The 22,845-nt window shown below is 39.5% G+C and overlaps 1 protein-coding gene across 6 annotated transcripts; it reads left to right on the top strand.

Moving 5' to 3' along the window:
• Positions 1-25: 25 nt before the first annotated feature.
• On the top strand, positions 26-19,346 carry cylda (cylindromatosis (turban tumor syndrome), a). Of its 6 annotated transcripts, XM_026379002.1 has the most exons (18): positions 26-363; positions 1,329-1,871; positions 2,991-3,302; positions 4,708-4,813; positions 5,727-5,828; positions 6,389-6,505; positions 9,860-9,901; positions 10,031-10,419; positions 10,698-10,863; positions 10,951-11,092; positions 11,652-11,774; positions 11,942-12,033; positions 12,228-12,294; positions 14,039-14,171; positions 15,325-15,433; positions 15,662-15,780; positions 16,150-16,366; positions 17,074-19,346. In XM_026379002.1, exons 2-18 carry the CDS (start codon positions 1,380-1,382, stop codon positions 17,256-17,258), a joined length of 2,913 nt encoding a protein of 970 aa, XP_026234787.1. In that variant the 5' UTR covers positions 26-363; positions 1,329-1,379; the 3' UTR covers positions 17,259-19,346. The 6 variants fall into 6 exon arrangements, with proteins under 6 accessions (XP_026234787.1, XP_026234789.1, XP_026234788.1 ...); XM_026379004.1 differs by lacking the exon at positions 6,389-6,505 and having other exon boundaries at positions 27-363; XM_026379003.1 differs by lacking the exon at positions 9,860-9,901 and having other exon boundaries at positions 27-363.
• The last annotated feature ends 3,499 nt before the right edge of the window (positions 19,347-22,845 follow it).

Below are 22,845 nucleotides of genomic sequence, written 5' to 3'. Positions count from 1 at the left end.
GCGTAATGATGTCATGCATGCTGTTTTAGTGAGGTCGTCTCCTGTAAATAATATATCTCGTAACTGAAGCGATACCTCGTATTATTTCACTTATTTCCCGTGGAGTATATATTTATCTAAATGCTGTTAAGTTACTGTAAAAGATGGCAGTTTTCTGTCGGCCGGCTTGCTGCTGACCAGCCCGCTGGGTAAACTTTAGTGTGATACTAAGCTGGTTAGGACGCTAGCGCTAGCTAGCCATTTAGCTAATCAGAGGTTATTACGGGAGGCATCTAGGATTTTTGAGAGGCCTGTATCTAATTTGGGTGGACTTTTGAAATGACAGTCATCTGCAGCCTCTAACTGAACTGACGCGTATCAAAGGTAAGTTTTTTATGGCGTTAGCAGTGGACACAAGTGACTATTTGGTGCATTAGAGCTTACAGTATGTCAGCCACTTCCCTCTCTTAAAGGGCCTTTGACAGCTTTTGCCTGGTGATGACACAGTGCTGCTCTCTTGTCATGGAAAATGTCATTTTAAACGACTCTTAATGTTACTGTCCGTAACGCTGACATTGGCACAAACAAAACTGTAATCAACTGTATGGTTGTCATCTCAAGCAACATGCTAAATACATGTGAAATGAGGTCGGACCGCGTTAGCGTCGTTGGCAGTATGAAATTACTTTTAATTTTTGTATGTTGTTGTTGCATCATTTACTGAAAACCACAATCTAATAACCACCTTCTGCTGTCATGGTTAAAAGAAATGATTCGCATATGGTGAGTTGAGAGTGTCGGGTGGTTGATCAGAATATCTGAAGTGTCATCAGGGGAAATCCGTTCGTCTGCTATTAGTCTTGCCCCAGGTGTTAAAGTCAACAGTCTGCTCACGGTGTATTTTTAGAATATTCAAATCAGTAGAAAACATAATGTCATACGGGGATAAGACAGGGTTACTGCACGGGGATGACTGGGCAGCTAGAAAGGCTGCTAAGACCACCCCCAGCTGTTATTATAACAGGTCAAGAGTCTTGGCTCATTTATCACATATTACTTTTATAGCAACTTTTATAAAAGTCAATTAAATTCAAAGTGTTGTAGGCGTAAAACAAACAGTGGAATAGATATATTGAATGAATAAACAAAAATTCTCTATTCAAGTGTCCATCCACAACTCAGGTACAGTTAAATTAGTTATGTTCCGTGTGGAATTTTCAGTTTGACTTGTGCTATAGAAACACTTTGTTTCTATATTCTAAAAAATAAGATTACTATAACAAATATATGCTATCCACTCTTATTCTTATAATTTAAATTTTCTATTAATATGTTATTCTTCATTATAGACCACAGGTCAAGCTTGCCTTGATGTTGGACCTCCTGCCTAGCATGCAGCCATGAGCTCTGTCCTGTGGAGCCAGGAGAAGCCCAGTGGGGGTTTCAGGGACGAGTGCCGCTTCTACATGGTTGTGAAAGAGTGTACAGTGGAGAAGCCTGCTCAGAAGACCCTGCGGATCCCTCGTGGTAGTCTTGGTCAGGCCTGCCAGGAGCGCAACAGCCTGGGGCGAACACTACCCCCATGCAAAGGCAAGAAAAGTCTTCGCATACTGGACCAGACCAATGTGGTGTTGAGCCTAGACGAGCGGGATGTCCTGGAACTGGATGAGAAGCTGGCTGAACTGCTGTTCCCCATTACCAACTGTGAGGAGAGGTATGCCCTGCTCCGAAACAAGGAACGACTAGAACGAGTCCGTGATATTGACTGTGGTTCCAAGGTGCATGTCCAGCTGCGCTCGGGGGACGACCCTCTACCTGGTGTGGTCCGGTTCAAGGGATCACTGCTCCCTGACAGAGCTCCGTCTGGAATCTGGTTTGGAGTTGAGCTGCTGGTGAGAATAGTGTTTTTTCTTTATATTGATTAGTATTTTCTCTGTGTTTATTGTACTCCACAACTCCAAAATAATAGAAATATTATCTTTAGTGTTGGAGATGTTGATTTAAGTTGTCCAGTGCAAATGACACAAATCAACCCTTCAAATATTAAACTTTTATTTTTACAATTACATAACAGACAAAAACTATGTCAAGAAAGTGAATTGTAAACTTCACGAAAACAGTAAAAATATCACTAGATTGATTCATACAGATCATCTTTACACACAAATATCCATGCTTGTGATTTTACATGTTAGTCTTTTAAAGCCTTTAATACAACTAATTTTGCTTATTATTTTAGAGTTATTTTGGTGAGAAACACAGAGCATTGCTTCTGAGGCAGAATGAAAAGCTGAATATGCACCAATCGTATTGCTTTTGTAAACAGAACGTCACCTCTTGGCAACTCATGCATTACAGACGTTTTGACTTGTGGAAACAGGATTAAATGAAACAAATGGTCAAATTTTGTGAAATTACATTTCACGTTGAAGCATTTTCATCTAGTTTATTTTTTAATATTAAGTATTGCTTTTAATCATATTGTACATTTGATAATTTCATTTGATGCCATTTAATCTTCTTTGTATCTACAGTAAGATGACAAAAGCTAAGCTGTAGTCTTTTTGAGTGGGCTCATTTAGCTCAAGCATTTAAACTGAACATCTGAAAATAAAGGCACCGGAATGTCAATATTTGCTTTTTTTTTATCTAACAGTACTAAATATTTTAGTTAATATAGTATCATGATTTAGGTGATTCTGCACTTTTTAACATCTAAATCCTACATGTGAGAAAAGCACAGTATGTTACAGTGTGGGCTGAGTGAACATCTTGTAACTGTACAAAATGTTCAATGTATTTATCATTGCAGTAAGTGAAGTCGTATTTCTGTTGCAGTAATCGATCATACGCTCTCACTGTGATGTTGACTTTCCTTCACCAAGGAATGCTGAGCAAGCAGCCTCGCTATCTTCTTTCCTTGCTATGATGCTAAGTGCTCACCTCACTTGCACCTGTTGTCTTTCACTCAGTCTTGTTTCATCATCTTTCATCTACCTCCTTCTCCTTAGGAGGAGGGCCGGGGCCAAGGCTTTACGGAGGGTTCATACCAGGGACGCCAACTATTCCGCTGTGAGGATGAGTGTGGTGTGTTTGTGGCCCTCGACAAGCTTGAACTGTGGGAGGATGATGATGATGAAACCTTGGACGAGCTGGAGGTGGACCACATCAATCCAGGGGAAGAGGACCAGGATCTCCCTCCATTGGAGATCAACTCCAGGGTCCTGGTGCAGACCAGGGATGGGCCAGAGAGAGGCACCATCATTTTCTGTGACCTGCTGCCAGGCAATGAAAGCCTTGGCTACTATGTGGGAGTTGACATGGTAAGTAAAGTAAAGTACTCTGTGGAGGAAGTGTCATTTTAATATCAGCTGTCCAGATAGATTCAGCAGGAAGTCACAAGTCATGATGAAAATAGTGTTGTGCTATCCTACAAAAGGGGCCAATAATTCTAGGAGTGCAGCTTTGTCTAATTTGTTAATATTAAAATGATCTTCTATTAACCTACATTGTTGTTTTTAGAAATGTGTAGTTTTAAAATGCAACATTGCCATTTTTCGTCATTGTCATTTTTGTGTTTATACTTTGCTTTTTATATGGATTAAAAGAGTATAAAGTATATACAGTGTTAATTAGTGAGCTTTATAGGAACACAGAAAGATATTATAGATATTTTGAACTTTTCCTTTACACACAGTTCATTTCTGGTCTCTGACATTCATGCCATGTTTTTCAACAAGTCATCATTTTACGAATATGCAACTATGTTGGAATAGTGTGTTCATATTCAAGCTGTCACAAAGGAAGGAGGTGTTACATTGCGTTGTGGGTGTGACATTGTGTTCAGAGAGATAGTAATTTAGAAATATAACGACGGGACATCACAATCACAGCTTTGGAGGCTTCGCCGTCTTAGTTGTAGCCTGAGCATGATTTCAGTCATCACCTCAGCTGAAGGCTGAGTGGCAGATCTTAGCTATATTGCACAGTGGTAAACTGACTTGAAACTGTCATAACTTGCCTGGGTTTTTAATTTTGTTTTTCATTATTGCTCCTCTGTGTGTTGTGGGAACATGTATTGTTGCCTGAGACCACAGCTAACTGGTATCTATGGCTACTGTTGTCAGGCGGGAGTGGTATTGTAGTCATAGAGAGATTGAAACATATAACTGAGGCATTTGACTGCCGATCGTTAGCAGCAGCAGCAGCCCACTCAGTGCAACTGAACCACCCACACAAAGGCAAGGCAGTCACGCGGGGAGTGAGGTAAAGACTGTGTGCTGTATGACCCAACAGCATGGCAAGGGGCCAGCAGGCAGCTGAGGAGAGCCCACTGCTCTGCCTCACTCTGCGTCCAGCCTCGCCCTGCCTTCTCTATCTAGTGGCACTGACCTCATGCTTATCTTAGATTATCTCACTGAAGCAGAATCCTGGATTCCAAACTAAAGAAGAAGAACAGTGTGGTTGTACTTTCTGCAAAAGTAGAGTGTTTGAGTGGATGGACTTCAGGAAGATCTGTTGACAAGAAGATGAGCAGTTGGATCATCACAATACAGAAGATGACGCTTAAGCATAATTTTTAAAAAGAGCAATAAGGCAGTAGTTCCTAAAAATCACCAAGAAGATACAAGGAGAGCAGAAACACGTGTTGCATCACTTTCATCTGCTTTATAGAGATGGAGAGTGTCTGAGAGGGCTATACGGTTCTCATGTGTCCAACTCTTTCAGGACAATCCTATCGGGGACTGGGATGGTGTGATTGACGGGAAACTGCTGTGTAATTTCGCCAGTTTGGAGCACACTCGACTTGTCCCCATCTGTGACGTAATGCCAGGTGAGTCACCTAGTATTTGTCCCAGTTTTATTCCTATATTTTAACCGCGTTGTTTTCCGAAAACATTCAGCTGTCCCTCTCTCGCACCAGCACTGAGCTCCTTCAGAGTGTTCTGAGTTTGTGTTTTGCTCGCAGTGGGAACAGAGAGCCTTTTGTGCTGATAGCTCACTTGTTTTTGAAAGTCAAGTGAGATACTCAGGCTCTTTGTTTTCCACATTGGCATATTGATTTGTTTATGTGTGCTACTGTCATCTCTCTCACTATTCAGACGTAAATCCAGGAAATTTTGAAGATTGGCATTTTTTTTTTTACTTTGTGCAAATTTGACAGCCTACACAAAGCATATCTTGTCACTCATTAGACCTCCTTGGATGTCTATGCACAAACACAATCTGTTATTGGTTCATGTTTTGTCATGCTTGTAATACTAGATATTAAGTTGTTATTTGGGACTGAGAGTGCAAAGTGAGAGACAAGAAAACTTTGCCTATGTATGTGTTTACTGACTGCACTTAAATGAAATACAGTATATTTTGGACCCTTCCTTAAGCATCTGTTTTTATAGGCTAAAAGTTGTGGGCCTGGTTTTTACTTCACTGGCTGTACTGTAGCATAATATGCCATTGCACGTGGAGGATTACTTTAGCTACACTGTCATACATTAAAATGTTTCCTATAGCTCAAGATTTACTTGGGTTACTATATTTTAAAATATAAACACAGCTCTGGGGTTTGTTTTTGTGACATTGTGGTGACAAAGTGAAAATCAAATAAGGAAACCAGTAGGGGTTAGTGTAAATGTTCATATAGTACTTTGCAAATGTTCTGTTGGAGACATTACATGTGTGGTAGTTTAAGGCAGGGGGGCAGGGGTGTTGTACCTCTAATGTGGATATATTTGTGGGCTGTACAGAATATTCCATGCAGGACCAAAGGCTGCAAAAGCACAGTTTTGCCCCCAGAGGCGCCAACAGTGACAAGTCGTCCTCTGGCCAAACCAAACCAAAGAGCAAAGGTACTGCACTGTTGTTATGATACAGACTTAACTGATATACTTAACTACTTACAGCTTGGTGTGAGCTTAACTCTTAAAGGGGCATTCCATCAAATCGTCTGGTTGTGATTCTGCACAATTTAAAAAGCCATAGATTATGACCTATCTATGGCAATTTCCAATTTGTTGTTGTTGCAGAAAGTAGCTCAAACATCTACAAGTGTAGCCAAACAAAGGGGGAAAATAACAGCATACATTTTGTGGAAAGTCCCTTTAAAAAGATGATAACAGAGAGCATCCTTAACTCCATTTTACACAAAAATGTGAAACTCCTGTTGCAGTTGCATCGACTTGATTTGAATGGAATATGTGCCTACTCTGATTTCGTTTCTTATATTTTGTCTCTTTTACGGAAATGATGAATAATTTAATAACTTCTCATCGTACCCATTTGACAGTTGAAACTGTCACGATACATACTCCCAAATACACACATGCTCCAACTCGCAGACCAGACACACACGCACATTTTGCTTATCTGTCTGTGTTGTTTTCTTTTCATGTACTTGTGTTATTTACAGGATTAGGTCACCAGTGTGGCAGTAGAAGCAAGTCTGAATTTTACTATACTTTAAATGGCAGCTCTATTGATCCCCCCGTCCAGTCCAAATCCAAAAGCACATGGTACATTGATGAAGGTAAAATATGGTTACTCGTGGGATGTCAGGCATCTTTCCAGCAAGCTCCTGTATACAACAAGCTACATACTGATTGGATTTGCTAAAGCACAAGTACGTTTTGCACTTGGCCTCCTGTATTCTGGACATAATACAGTATGTTCAGATACTGTATGTACACATACTATGTATATAGCGAAGACGGTTTTAATAGTTGGTATAGTCTGGTAAAACATACTGATATATTTGCTTTATAATAATTTTACTATTTTTTTTTTTGTCTTCAACTTTTAGTTTCTCATTTAATGAAATAAAAGGCATCATAATGTCTCATAATATTTCACAACTGAGAATCATTTACTTTTACTTTACTCTATGACAAATGTAAAATAGGTTCAATTAAAAGGTCACAAGAAGCTATAAGAAGATGAGTCATTTTATTATAATTGTGAAAAGACTGTCCGCTCTAAACACTCTGATTTCTGTAAATGCCATAGTTAAACTCACCTTAAACATTTATCAAGGATTTAAGTTACGCTCACAACATACACAAAGCAGGAGATGTTCTTGCCAAGACATGTATTAGATTATACGTGTAAAACACATATAATCTAACAAATTGCATTAGTATCTGAGTATTCAGATTTATCCTCCACTGTTACAACAAACCTTATGTGATGAAACTTAATTTAAACAAGAGGACTAGTTGAGTTCCATACAAAATACACTGACTTACCACTGTATTTGGTACACATGTAAAATAAAATGCAATCTAATACAGCTGCTCTGCCATAATTTGTACTTTTACACTGTTAAATTTTCTCAGTTTTTCAGGTCAAACTGTCAAAAAGGTGATGATTCTACTATAATTCTACTACTATTACTGAGATCATAGTTGGTGTTGGGGTGCACTATATTAAGAGGTGTTTCTAATGTTATGGCCCCTATTTACATAAATCATCTCTTAAGATATAACCTTTATGACAGTTTTAACAAAAGCTGAGAAATTATAGGATTGTAAAAGAAGAATTCATGTCACAGCTAAGTAAAAGTCAAGTAAATAAAGTGGCCACTGAGTAGTTAAGGTTCTTTAGTTTATTGTTACTGGAGCAAAAAGCCCACCTTGATTAATAATATAGATGATTATGACAAGGTTCAACAACAAATATTAAAATAATTAAAACAATATGTGAAAATAGCCATCTGTAGTTTGTTGCAGTAGCTTGCTATAAAGACCTTTCCACTAGTCTTGTCTTTCATCACCATACTACTGTGATATCCCACCTGCATGGAGTAATTGGTGTTGCCTAAGGCTTTTAATAATGCTCAGTGCTCCAGTTGACTCCTTAACTGTCTGCTGTCATGTTTTGACGACAGATGCAGTTATAAGATAACAATTTTCAGTAATGTTTGATCAGGCCAAAACATTGGTAAAAGCCTTTATTTCTGGTGTCAGGATTCACATATTCAGTCAAAGTATCGTGTTATTGTTTCTGTATTTCCATCAGGACACCGTGTTTTTTTTTTTGTTTTTTTTTAATGAAATTTCACTATCATCACCAATACATGTCAGTTGTGAAGAATCTGAGCATTTTAGTTAAATTAGTTTGTTTATGTGTACTGATGTATAATCTCTGAACTCTGGACTGGAGCTGTTTTAAATCATTCAAAACAAGCTCTTCTGGCACGTCCACCAGCCACTCTTGTAGGGGAAAATATCAGTATTATATAGTACAGTAGAAGATATGCATGCCCACATTCATTGGTAGAATGTGGCACAAAAAAAAATCCAATTCCAGGCACTCGAGTAAATGTTTCATCGTTTCAAAATGACTGTGGTGCCTGCAACAGTATTTATTTCAATTTGAATGCATGTAATCTCACTTACTGTTATGTATTGTAGAGATCAGGAGAGGTCATTTTTTTCACAACTGCTTACTCATCCTGTGAATGTGTAATCATCTTCATCTTCCTCAGGCTCACTCATCACATTTTGGGTTATGGTGCTGTCATTTCTGTCATTAAGTCAGCCGACAAAGCTGCAAACTCCTGTGGTTGCATTGGTGTGGGTAGCTGAAGTTTGTTAGCAGTTGTCAGTTTCGGTATATATATATATGCTTAAAAGTGAGTGCCACCCATTTAAAGAACTCATTTTATTTGCCTCGTCAGGGCAGTCAGACACCGGTACTTGCAATCTTATATCACTCTTTCCTAACCTTAGAATTCACCGAGATAACTGGGAAACTGGGACATGAGTGATTTAAGGAGAGTAAATGCTATAATGACTTTCCAGAGTCATCACATGCTGGATTGCTAATGCAGAATTTTAAGATTTGTATATACATTGTAAAATTAACATGTCATTGTGATCACCTGTGTTTAAAGATGACTACATCTAATCCAGAATAATGATTAGGTTGTTGTTTTAGCATCTGCCTTAGGTTACTATGTCAGTGAAGTCTGTAGAAAGCCATTTATCTTTAAAAAAACAAAAAAGCGTTAGTTTGTAATTTAGCAGAGGATAAGCAGCACTTCTGACTGGAATCTACATTATGAAGGCTGATGAGAAGGACGTCCAGTGACCTCTTACTTCTGCTAAAATTCTACTATTTGTTTTTAGGTTTTTGATTCAAGAACTCGTGCAAAATTCATAAACCTTGTTAAAAGATTATTATTGTTAAAGTTGATATTTCTATGTCACAAAATGTATGTTTGTGCCAAAGTGTGGCGGTAAAACAAGCATGAATTCTTTAAAGAGTGGCACTCTTCATCTACAAACACATGGTTAGGGTTTTACATGCAGCATCCAGTGTTTTGAGAGGTTTAATATGTGTAACACTTTGAATTTGATAATACACATCAATTGAATTAGGTGCCACTTATGTAAGTGTGTCAGTTCAAAAGCATTGTAAAGCATATTTTTGAACAGTAACAGATGTGAAAAGGAGTCTGCACACCAGATATTGTGCCTCAACTTAAGAGTGTTTTCACATTCACTGGACAGCTCTTGAGCCCAGACAGAGGCGTGTTGATTTAGAAAAATAGGGTTTATCATTCACCATAAACACAGAAGAATTTTTCCAAGCTGTGGATCAGTGGTTTCTTTTATGTACACTCAACAGCATACTCTATCGCAATTATCTATTTTCTTCTTATTCAAATAGGATTTTTTCTTAGCCGTTATCTGGCATTACAGCAGGAAAATATGACATTTTAAATCTTACCAAATATGAGGAAGATGTATATTAACAAAACACAGAAACCCTCAGTATTTGAACTTGGTACCTCGTTAAAGTCAAATGTCCGCAGTTGCAGTGTGCAGGTTCCTTTCTTCCTACAGATGCTGAAATTAAAGAGTAAATCTTGTTTTTGCAGACCTCCAGTGGTTGAAGTGCAACACACTTTCAACCAGAAGAGGTCAGTTAAACAGGGATTTTCAGCTTAAAGATTGACATCTCCACATTGGTAAACACAGCCCAAAATAATATGATGTGTTTTTACTGTAAAAGGGAGATTAAGGTTCGGTTTCTGGTTTCTCTCCTACAGTTGGGGAGGACCCTGCCAAGTCACTTACTGACACACCCCCCGACTTCAAGCAGTCCTCCCCACCCTCCAGAGCCCCACCCTCTTCCTCGTTGTCCAGTGACAACAAGTTCCACTCCCTGCCCTTCAGCCTGAACCGGAAGACTGGACCCACTGATAGCATGAGTCACGGGCCTCTCTCCCTCTCTGTTCAGTCGGTGATGGGAGAGCAGCCAGAGCCCCCATCCCCGGCAGCCCCTCCTTCGCCTCGGCCGCAGACACCCCCCAGAGGACAGCCAGGCCTAGAGGTGGGCTCCCTGGTGGAGGTAAAGGAGAACCCCCCTCTGTGTGGTGTCATTCGTTGGGTGGGTCTGCCTCCTGGCCTGCTGGAGCCTCTGGCTGGACTGGAGCTGGTGAGACAACACAGCAGTGTAAACTTGAAAGTTGAAGAAAATTGCAGATAATGTATAATATAGATGCGAAAAATAATATATTACTACAGAAAACTTAGAAATGACTAAATAAAATCTTGTGATGCTGAGGTGTAACCTTCCTTTACTCCAGACATCACTCCAGGATCTATTAAAGTTAAAACAAAATCGCTGATCAGGAAGAGGTATAACATAATGCACAATGAGTGAAAGTGCATGACATACTGCCAGGATCTGGATGATATCATATTTTCCTTCAGGAAGAAGAGTGTCCTGGTTGCACTGACGGCACCTTCAAAGGCACACGGTACTTTACCTGCCCACCCAAAAAGGCCCTGTTTGTAAAGCTCAAGAGCTGCAGGCCCGACTCCCGCTTCCCTTCTCTTCACCACTCCTCCAATCCCATAGAGCGGTGCAACTCAATTGGTGAGGTCATATGAATTATTAAAGGCTTCACTTTAACTGTTCCCAAAAGCGTTGTGTTTACATTGGACTCTGTGTGTCTTTATATAGCATTTGGGGGTTACCTGAGTGAGGTAGTACACGAAAATACACCTCCTCGCACAGAGAATGATGGTTTGGATATCATGGTGGGGAAAAAGAAAGGAATCCAGGGCCACTACAACTCCTGTTACCTGGATTCAACCCTCTTCTGGTTAGTGCTATTTAAGTCTATCAGTAAATACTTCAGCCTCTACATTGTATGCGATTTTAGATTAACATCTTTGGACTTCAGTACTATTGATTGCCTATATAGAGCTTCCTCAGCTGGCAGCACCGAGTTTTCCCAGAAGCACAGGCTTGTTAGTAAACTGTTTTGACTTTGCCCAGTGGCTCTGGAAAGAGGGTACATTCGAGCTGGGAGCTGGCTGATGAATATTGGTACATCAGTTGCCACTGCCTGAGGGCTTCTGAACAAAGCAATCACCCCAAAAAACTTCCCTAAACTAGCTGATTGTTAAATATAATTTGGCTAGTCTGAAATTTTAGATGTGACTAGTCTGGGAAAATCAAGAGATTAAAAAAAAAAAAGGAAGTATTTTTAAAATGCTTACACTATCAGTTCAACTGCATTATATCATATAAAATAAAACCTATATATTTAATATTTCTGGATTAAAATATGCAAATATCAAACAAAAAATACAGTTCAATAATCATTTATTTTATGTAAATAAATAAAGTCTTTTGAATCTGTCCAATCTGCTCTGCAGTCTTTTTGCCTTCAGTTCTGTACTCGACACGGTTCTGCTGAGACCTCGATCAAAGACAGATGTAGAATATTACAGAGAGACCCAAGAGCTGTTACGCACAGAGATAGTCAACCCACTGCGCATGTAAGTTGGAATGCTTTATTGAATAAATACACTGCTGCAGGTTTTTGACAATGCCACAATCCACAATGTGGATGTGTCTCAAATGTGTTATATGTAGTTTTGACTCAGTGTTGTCATCACCTGTATTTTTTAACACTGTACCTTCCTTCCTGCTCTTTGTCCTGCAGACATGGTTACGTGTGTGCAACTAAAGTGATGAAGCTAAGGAGGATCCTAGAGAAAGTAGAAGCAGCATCTGGGTTTACCTCTGAAGAAAAAGGTGGGAAGATCATGTTTATTTAAGTTTTTTAGAATTTTTTCATGTAATATACTGCAGGACAGTTTTAATGTAGCATACACATTCATGCTAATGGCTTCACAAATATGTCTCTATATGTGCTCTACTTCAACATTTGCACAGGAATGTTCTGTCCATGTGTCTCAAATCTAATTCTGGCCTATCTTGTACTGCAGATCCTGAGGAGTTTCTCAACATCCTTTTTCATCATATACTGAGGGTGGATCCATTACTTAAGCTGAGGTAAGGGCCAATCATAATAATCTATTGGCATGATGGCAACATGTTTAAAAAAGTTGGGAAAGGACCATGTTTACCATGATGTAACATCCCCTCTTCTTGTAACAACAATCAATTTGATGCAGCTTTTCATAGATTGAACCTTTGCTCATCTTTACTTCTGAGAGACTCTGACTCTCTAAGATACTCTTTTTTTATACTCAGTCATGTTTTTGACCTGTTGCCAATTAAGCTGTGTAGTTACAAAATCATCTTCTAGCTCTTCGTTGTTACAACCACTTACTTTTCCAGCCTTTATTTTGCCTCTGTCCCAACTTTTGAGACATGTTGCTGCCGTACGTTTTACACAGTGTCCCAACTTATGGAAATGTTTTAGTTGCTGGTGACTGGCTGACAGAGCAGAAAATGCAGTGGTTTAACATTCCAGTTATTAATTTTTATACCCAAACACACTGACAAGCTTTGGTGAATGTGTCTTTTATCGTCACTACTTACCAGACTTTGCAAATATAGTTCTAAAAAGCATCTCTGCTAAACCACAGAAAGATACCAGACTGTGACTAAATCTGTAACACGTGACTATATTAAGTGTTACATCTGCTGCAATACTAACTGTTACATCCCGACTTGCTTGGGTCAAGGGAAACAACATAAATAACCAGATGGTTCAGGTTTAGTTAAGTTATTTATATAATTATTGGTTGTGTAACACATAAAACCAGAGGTTAGAGCAGAGACAGACTATAAGGGAGAACAAGGGTTGACAGGGACAACCTATAACAAAAAACAAACAAACTTAAATTAAATGCTGCATCCAAATTGTGAAACTAGAGAACAGAAAGAACATGATAGAGAGCAGCACCTCTAAGCCAGGTGGTGTGTGAGACACAGTGTACAGATGTGAATCTACATCCTGGCCCAGTCGCCAGGAAGCTAACTATCACAATGAAATCACCAAGAAAGAGCAGTAAAACCACAAACCAAGCGAGCACACATTCAAGAGCATACATACAATAACGGGCTGCTGACATTAAATCACAGCCACAGCTCTGTCTTTTTTTAACCCTCTCATTGAGGTTGCTGTATTTTTATTGGTGCATAGAACTGGGCTGCTGGTCCAATCAGTGAGGAGGCCAAGCAGGGAGGGAAGCGAGTGTGGGCATCTCAGGCACCAGATTGAGGCAGGCATCCACATGTACTAATTTGCTTACACACTTGAAAAGTTAAAGAAGTTAGACTTAAAACGAGAGGCGGGCAAAAGGCCGAGGCTGTAACACAAACATGGAAGATTGAAAAGCAGATAAAGTGGGTAGAGTGGATTAACTGTAGGAGTTCTACAGTTGTGTTGCTCATCTGATGTTAGATAAAATCAGATGAGCAAAATTACTGCCTTTGAGACCTGGACATCATTAACCTTATCGAACGTATTGTAGTATTTGTATTATCTATAGTAATACAAATTCAAATTCTAAAGTGAGACTAAAATTCATCCTTTTATACGAAAGCCACAGAGTGGCCATGTCAAGCCATAGCCAGCAACACAGGTTGGCTCGTTCATACTGACAGTAGAAAAAAAGTTTCATCCTGTTCTAACATGTCTCTTTAGAGGATACGGCCTTATATATAAAATATATGAATTAGGTTCTACCACAGACTAAAATATTTCACACTTTCTTATCTTTGTCCTGTGAGAACTGAATATGTTACCTGAACCTGAAAAGAGAAGTGAACAGACTCTGTTTTCCAGATCAGCAGGACAGAAGGTCCAGGACTGTTACTTTTATCAGATCTTCATGGACAAGAAGGACAAGGTTGGAGTTCCCACCATCCAGCAGCTCCTAGAGTGGTCTTTCATCAACAGTGATTTAAAGTTTGCAGAGGTGAATTTCATTTTGTTTTCTTTATCAGGCTTGTATGTGATCAGATTATTAATTACCACTACCACTGTCCTCTGTTTAGGTATTCATTTATATTCAAAGGCTACCTTTCCATTCTCACCTCACTATGTGTTTTATGCATTAAAATTAAAACACGTAATCTACATATTTAAGTGTCTTTAGAATTTAGACACTGACCCAGTAAAAAGTTTCTTAGGCACTTCGGATCACGCACAAAAGTTGAAGTTGAGAGGTAGAGCTTTCAGTCAACATTGGGCCTTAACAGGTGACAATGCATGTGTAAAAACCTAATAATGATGCTCAAAGTGCACTGTCAAACAGTCTGAAAATCCCCCCAAAAAACTAAACATTTGACTCCACAGCAAGTCACGATTACTCTCTAGGATGTAGGCGTTTCTTGTTTTGATGTTCATGAAAAGCTCATGTCCATAACTTTGCCATAGCATCCATGGATTAATGAAACAAACCAGTCTCTGGTAAAATGAGTGTTTACACAAAGCTTGTGAGCCAGATAATACCACCTCAAACGTACGTCAGTTGTGGCTTGAATGTGTGTGGACATGGCATTTTGGATAATTTTACTCTTGATAAATTGGAGCATTCTGTGTGCTGAGATTCAGCCAAGTCCGTCCAAGAGGATTTTTTGAAACTGAAAGCTTTCTTGTGAATGTGTAACAACACTTGTCAGAACCATGCAGTCATGTACGAGCCGTGATTCAGAGGGAGGAGTATTGAGAATGCAGAAGAGTGAAAGCAGTTTGACACAGATATGCTTGTTTATGTCCGTGCCCTGTCCTACAAGATTACAGAATTGCGTAATCTAGGACAACAAGAATTACAAATATGACACTGCTCAGCAGACATCTGAATCACAAAACACAGCCTCAGGTCCTAGTATGAAACAGCTTACTGTATATGCTCTGAATTAATCCCCATTTACTTACATTTACTTAGAATTGATGAACGTCCATTTTCCTTTACTTACTCATAACAATGCAACTGTAGAATCTCTTCTATAGCCCCCCTGTTTTCTAGTTTCAGTTCCTTTGTGCATTGAGCTATGCTGATATGTTCATGCTGCTTTGTTCATGACTGCAGAATTGTTCTCTTTTTTCCTTTATACCACCCTCCTCAGGCTCCCTCCTGCCTTATCATCCAGATGCCTCGCTTTGGCAAGGACTTCAAAATGTTCAACAAGATTTTCCCCTCACTAGAGTTAGACATCACAGACCTTCTTGAAGACAGTGAGTTGTAGCTAATATTTCTTCCAGTGTTATGTGTTCTTGCCGATCAATGGTGATTCAGAGTTGTGTGGCATTTGGTAATGAAATCTCACTGAGTTGTCACTGCAGCTCAGCTGAGATGAAGGAGCCCTTTTTTTCTTGCTTTCAAACCTGCTCTCAACTTTTAAAAAGAGCTACACCTGTATCAGCTCTGTCAGCTGTAATAAGAGTATGTGTTTTATTATCTAGCTCCAAGGGAATGTCGAATCTGCGGAGGCCTGGCTCTCTATGAGTGCCGAGACTGTTATGAGGATGGAGATATCACCGCTGGCAAGATTAAACAGTTCTGTGAAAAGTGCAATACACAGGTAAATAACAGAGGGCAGTAATACAGCACCAGCAGCTTAACAAAAAGCATGTTGTGAAATGTGTGTCAGGTTCATCCATTTGGTGGCGCCAAATCCAAAGGAATTGCATTGTCTGGGTGCAGAAATGATGTTTTAGAACAGTGACTTATACAATAAGAACTGTTCATTCCCTTATTTGCCAATATTCAGGGCTTTTACTAAAATAATATATTTATAGCTACTTTTCACATCTGGCAGGATAAATCATCAAGTGTACTTTAGAACTTTTATTTTCTGTGATCTGTGTCTATGTCTTACATAAAACTTAGTGTTTACCATTAAGAGATTTAATAACAAATAAATTTCATTTGTCTGCTTTTACTTAATCAGGTTCACCTTCACCCAAGGAGGAAAGTCCATCGGCACGGCAAACTGTCTGTCCCCAAGGAACTACAAGAAGGTGCAGGTCGGCAGGGCAGTTTTCCCCGCCAGAAGATGGAGCTGTTTGCTGTACTGTGCATCGAAACCAGTCACTACGTGGCCTTCGTCAAGTATGGCAGCGCAGATTCCGCCTGGCTCTTCTTCGACAGCATGGCTGATCGTGATGGTGGGTGTCATGGCCTTTTGATGTTGCGTTTGTTATGACAGCAAACTGATCCGTTAGTGAAGTGTTTATCCAGTATATATTTATATATACGGTTAAACTCTCTTTTGTAACACTGGTAAAGAAATTGTACAGGAATCAGTGACGCTAAAAGAATTACAGGAACTCATAAATCCACTGAATGACAGACCAGACTTGTTAATTACCACACAACTAACATCCATGCTCTTTGAATCACTGTTAATATAGAAAATAAATTATATGAAATAATTTTAATATATGAAATAAAATGATGTTGGATTTTTTATTTTTTTATTAATTGATTAAATGCTTGATTGGTGAAATAAAGATACTGTAAATAAAAATAAATTTCATCACATAAGTCAAAGAAAAGCTGTAGGGAAGCTGAAACTAGGTAGGGTATGACATTTTTGCTTAAAGGGTGATTTCTATAAATCGATACTTATAAAAATCATTTTTATTGAAAAGTTTCTATAAATCATATTAAACAAAAATAATTCTACTGTGACTTAAATTATTTGAAAATCACCTTAATACACTTATCCGGCATCGGCCATTGTGGTTTGACTTTTTTAAAATCTTTGTCATCTAGTAGTCCCAACCAGTAATTATGATTTACTTTTGGCTGTGCTGCTGCAAATGACTGTGTTATAATGATTGTGTTATAATGACTGCATGTGACTTTACAGGAGGGCAGAATGGTTTCAACATCCCCCAGGTGTCTCCTTGTCCAGAAGTGGAGGCCTACCTAAAAATGACCCCAGAGGAGCTGCATGCCCTGGATCCTAAGAGCATCCAGGGACAGGCGCGACGTCTGCTGTGCGACGCCTACATGTGCATGTACCAGAGCCCGACCATGAGCCTGTACAAGTAGAGTCCTCTATCTAAACTCTACCGCTTCATTCCAGTCCCTCAGCCACACCACCTCACCCTCCCCCTGAACAGGAGATTCTCAGAAAGACCAAAAATTATAAGTAAACTTAATTGAAGAAAGGCTGCCTACCAGCAAGGTGCAGTCCAGAGTTAAACTCTCTGCCTCACCTCTCCTGAATACCTGCCCATGTCTGGAGGCTGCAGAGATGGAGGAGAGGGTGAGAAGCCTATTTGCACTGTGCATTAGTTGAAGTGTTGTGTTCTTCATGTAGTCCTATGTAGCTTCTCTGTGTCTCACAGCTGAGCATTGGTGGTGGATAATGACTTTAATATAGGTCTTATGAAGATTCACTCCCTGTGCAGGGAGGAAGGACACGATGGGTGGCAGGGCATGTTTGCAACATTGCGGGCGACAAAACATGCAACACAAAACAAAATGAGCTAGTGGGAGGACCTCGGCCACCTCATTTACCTTAAGAAAGGGGAGTTTTGCTTCTCTTAATCACTGTAAAAGACGGGAGCTTTCCATAACAGCCCATTGAGGAAGCAATGCAGTGTGCAAATCCTCATCCAACTTGTGTGTACTGGTCTAAAAACTTGTGTAAAATCTCTTAGTAGCATAGATTTCTCCAGGTAGTAACATCAGCAGCATAGATGTCAACCTACTGTGCAGTCGCATTAAAATGAGAGTGTTTTGCTCTTTGTGAACCAGTTTGCATATTTTCCCATTACACTGTGTAAATGTCCTTATAGTATATGTTATGCAGAAACAGATGTAGCCATTGTAAAAGTCTCACGTTTTGCTGCATACTCGCTCAACCAATGCTGCACTTTTGTTCTATCCCCAAGTGGACCTATCAGGAAACATTTAGGTTTTGCTCTTTTTTTTTTTTCCTCCCCTCTCCTATTGGAAGTCACAGTGAGTGCTAATTTGTTGGTTGGTAGACATCAGAGTTTTGTGTTACAGAATACAAATTTGCCTCTCCTCTGTAGCTTTAAAGAATGGTCTGCATTGCTAATGCAGTGTAGATGCCAGATAAATGCATGAAGGGAGACTTGTACAATGGCTCCTGTTGTAAAGCTGGTCGGTGGAGCACTCCATGCATTCATAGGTTCAGCGAGGCAAAATACTGGAAGAGCGTGTCTGTTTTCTAAGAGTGTGTGATGTGAGGACTTTCACATGCAGTGTTTTTAAGTGTCTGACTCATTGTGGTGATGACTAAATCTAAATTATATTTTACGTTTACAAAACGCTGCCTTTCATGAAGATGTGACCTGCAGTGTGTCCAGCCATGCAGCACATAGCAAAAGAATTGTGATCAAAATGATTATTTATTATATTCTAATCATAAAACAAACTCACATGTCATTCATTACTTTGTAAGAAAATGAAACAGGGTAGATGATACCCTACGTTTTGGGTACTCCTTGTCCTCTTTTACTGTATATTGAAGTGAGTTTTGTAGTTTACGCTGTCTCATAGCAACTACTGAATGTTAATAGTGACACGTTGAGCAGTGTAGAGAGAACAAAGGGTAGGAAATAAAGAGGCAAGCCTAACCTTAAAGCAAGATTTAAAATTCTTAAAAAAAAAAAAAGTTTGTATTTCAGTTTTACAGAGTGCTTAAAGTACCGTCATACTGAAAGCACCGGTCCTACTGTGGCTCAAGATATGAAGTAGTTGTTGGTTTAGTCAAACTGCAGAGGTTGGAATCAGCATTAAATATGTTTCCAAAGTCACAAGTTACATTAAAGATGAAATTAGTTTTGAGTATAAAATAAAATGTGTAAGGGTGTTTCATAAACTATATTTCGAATGGCAACTCCCATTTTGCTCTGTGGGTGTTGTGACTGTCCCAGAGATTCCAACAAGGACCTTCATGTGTAAACGTTTCTGCACTGCTGGAGCTCGTCACTGACTGGAGCGTTGTGTTTCTTCTGAGAGAAGTCCGAAGTCTCAGAACAGAGGATGAGATTTGAATTTTTTTTTTCTGTTGCATCTGTACTGTATAGACATGTGACAGGTGAAAAATTAATGTCAGTGCTGTTCCTGTAAATGTTAACTAAATAAAGCCCATTTTTAAGGCTACACGCATGTCGTGAGTACATTTCAGAATTGAACTGTAGCAGCACTTTTTCCATCAAGCTCTTAAATATCTGCATCATTTATTTCAACAGGAATTTAAATTACAAAGAAGGTTGGTCATAAATATTAGTACACAGTATTTACATTCCTGTGAGTTCTGTCTCACCAAATTAGATTAATAATATAAAAACGAATAACTTTAAATTTAGATATATGAAGCAACTGGAAGTAACTACTCATCACAGCAATTGAAAACTTTAATACATACAAATAGTTGTTTTAGCACGTCAAAGCTGTTTAGACCCAAAAAACAAGATTTATCAAGTTCGTCAGGTACAGACGTGTGTCTAAAAACGGTGAAATGTAGATGTATGAAAGAGGAGCTGAGTGAATTCAAAAACAGAAAAATATGGTCTGTACTGAGTTCCCAACTTAGTAATTCTAGTTTAACTTCCTGTTAAAACATAGCTGTAACATTTTGCTGCAAGTTTTATTTAGGACTGTTTTATTAGTAACAGGTTCTCTGCTACTGTTTTGTGTACATGATTAGAAATACACTAACAGATTTTTGACTCGGTTTAGTCAGGATAGCACAGACCTGTCGTGTCTCACATTTAATGGCGGGAGATGGCTTTTTTTTTTTTTTTTTTTTTTTTTTACTATTAGATAACAGAACATTTCTATTGTTATAACAGTGAGGTTTCGGAGGCTGCAGTAGCAAATCCTCATCAAACTGGGCTTTCTGGTGTGATTTTCAGTGTGTGTATTATCCATCCTTTGAAAGACCTGGTCCTGCGCTGATAGGATTACTATTATCAAGCCCAATTTATACATCTGAAACAGTAATCATCCGCTGACTTGTAAACATATAACAACAATATGTTCCCAGCCTGTTATGCTTACAAAAGGATGAGAAAGATTAAGTGTAGTCTGCCCACTTGGTTGGCTTTAGTCTCATATTTGCCCTATATGTTCAAATTAAGTCTACATCCAGTGACCCAATTCCCCAGACAATCTCTGACAAAATGATACCCTGGGACAAACCAGCATGTATTATGCATGCATCTCCCCCGCAGGAACCCTATTCTACACCTTACCCTGTTTAGTTTTTAGTCAAACTTGAAACCAGCTTAGCAAGCTGACTTCAGAAGTGCCAGATAAGTATTTGTCAACAGAACAGCTGGCACACAATGCCCTCTTGTAGCTTTATGCCACGGCATATGCCAGCCGCTCGTAGCGTGTGGTAATTTAGCCGGGGCTGGTTCTACAGGAACAGATGGGCTCAAGTATTGTTATTCTCGCTCCAGCTCAGGGCCCCTGGGGGGAATCACTAAATAAAATCAAAGCAGATGGACCTCTCTGGGCTAGACTGTGTTTATGATAAACAGCCAGTACAACCAGTGTCCATCTAACACCTTAACCCCACCGTCCACCCACACTAATAGGAAACTGGCCTACAGTAGTTTAACCTCACCTGCTCTGGACTCTGTTCACCAGAACAGCAGCCAAACCCAAACAGACAGAAGACAGGAAGTACATTATGTCTGAGCATGTCCTGCGAAGAGGTTCAATCATCTTTCTCCACAACAAGAAGTTTTTTTTTTGTTTTTTTTTTTTACCTCGTTGACCTTTAACTATAAAATTCTCTCAAAACAGAAACCCTTATTTTGCCACTGATTTAGAAACATCTGATTTCCCTGTTCTTTCTCACTGCCTGAGGACTGTTTTGTTCTTTTATAACCTTGCCAAGATTTCATTGCTGTGGTTCTCACATCCATGCCATAGACACAAGGCCTTGATAGCAGTACACACATTGCATAAGGTTATATGTCCCCCCCCTGTTGTTATACACTATATGGGAATGCAGGTCAGTTTGCACTTAGCATTGAACTCTAAATGTACTTTGATTTCCATGGGAAAAGTCAGCAATAAATGAAGGGATCCTATCAGCTCACGGGGAAAGACAACAGGAAAGTGGGGATTTCCGGCACTAAAGATGAAAAAGTGGAGCGTGAATGGTTTTAAGTCAATCAGTCCTAACTCAATATAACACTTAGGTGTTGTTTTAACTCCTTCATGATAACCTGCTTTATTTAGTGTCTTCAAAGGTCAGTGGCTGATGAAGTCAAAGTAGTGTAATCAACCCAAGTGTTTATATCCAAAGGTATCAACTCAGCAGTCATTCAGTCACTTTATTTATTTTTTTACTTAAGTTTACTAAAATTGTACTTATTTAGTGTATATATTAAATTTATCAGCAAAGAGACGCAGGTGCCTCTACCCAAAATGAACACATCTATCTCTCGTCATTGTTGCCTCTTGCTTGTAGACAAATCAATGCATGTTTTACTTTTCTATGAATTCGATTCCAAACACACCTTTTGGTGTCTTTGCTTTAAAATAAATATTAATCCCAAAAGTCACAACAGTGACTGGCTCTCCGCTCTGTGTTGTTTTGATGGAACCATACTGCATCATAATCTGAGCATTTGTACTCATCTAAGTAACACGTAAGTCCTTCTCCGACATTTTCAGAAAGGACCCTAGTCGCTTGGATGAAGAATTAATTGCCTCTAAACCAACAGCTACCAGATGTTGTTACTCCTAAGAGCCAGGTGTGGATAAATTGCATATGCAGAATGTGTGTAAAATATTTAAAGTCGTATCTTTCACTTAAGGTGTGAAGTGTTTTTATTGCCCATCACTGTTTTGAGTATGGCGAGAGGAAAGGCCGGCAGGCCCCTAGGGCTCGCCATGCTGGAGCTCAGCACCTGTGGTGTTAAGACTGCGGATGGTGAGGCTGAGAGTGAGACTTGGCATGACAGTGTGTCGTGGTGGGGGTGATGCATGGGTGAGTGTACGGGGGTAGGGTGGGGGAGTCATCCACCTGTTCACCCTCTAATTTCCTCCTGGCTGCCACCTTTAACACTGCATTATTTACAGGTGCTCTCTGGATGGAGACACAAGCTGCTGTCTGCTTTAAATATGGATGGTTTTGTGTATACGTGTGTGTGTCTCTGCGTGTGTGTGTGTTCATACACTCTATACTGTATGTGTGGTTGTAGAGTCATTCAGTGCACATCGGTCCAGCAGCAACACTGACACATTTTCCATCACGGGAAATTCAGTTGTTCAAAAGCTCACTCTGAAGTGGGTCCATTTGCTCTGGACTCCGTGACTCATTTGAAGTTTGTTCTACCCCTGCTGCACCTCTAGCTGCTGAAGCCATGTCATACCAGAGTCGGTACAAAGCCTAGCTGCCCTCAGACTAAGCAAACGTGGTTAACATATATGGTGATCTAGTGCAACAAGGATGTGTGACTGCTGTTTTCCCGGCAGAGGAAAAACTGGGTAGGCTCTTCCCATCTACAAAGGGGACTGTCATTTCACCCCTGGCCCGCTGATTCCCTTTGTGCTATTAGGCCTTTGACTCATGAGGTAACACTCTGTACTTTACTGTACATCATTTCTATGATTGCTAAAGGAAAATGATGAAACAGAA

Source organism: Anabas testudineus, chromosome 3 (genome assembly GCF_900324465.2).
Source record: "Anabas testudineus chromosome 3, fAnaTes1.2, whole genome shotgun sequence".
Taxonomy (NCBI): domain Eukaryota; kingdom Metazoa; phylum Chordata; class Actinopteri; order Anabantiformes; family Anabantidae; genus Anabas; species Anabas testudineus.
Note: the sequence above shows the minus strand (reverse complement) of the source record. Positions and strands in the feature narration are given on the sequence as shown.

What these genes read in the sequence shown, in the direction of transcription:
- cylda (XM_026379002.1), top strand. Translation starts at nt 1,380, where the DNA reads ATGAGCTCTGTCCTGTGGAGCCAGGAGAAGCCCAGTGGGGGTTTCAGG. An exon ending in CTGGATTCAACCCTCTTCTG is followed by an intron (nt 11,093 to 11,651) that starts GTTAGTGCTATT and finishes TCTGCTCTGCAG; the next exon opens with TCTTTTTGCCTTCAGTTCTG. An exon ending in ATAGTCAACCCACTGCGCAT is followed by an intron (nt 11,775 to 11,941) that starts GTAAGTTGGAAT and finishes TTTGTCCTGCAG; the next exon opens with ACATGGTTACGTGTGTGCAA.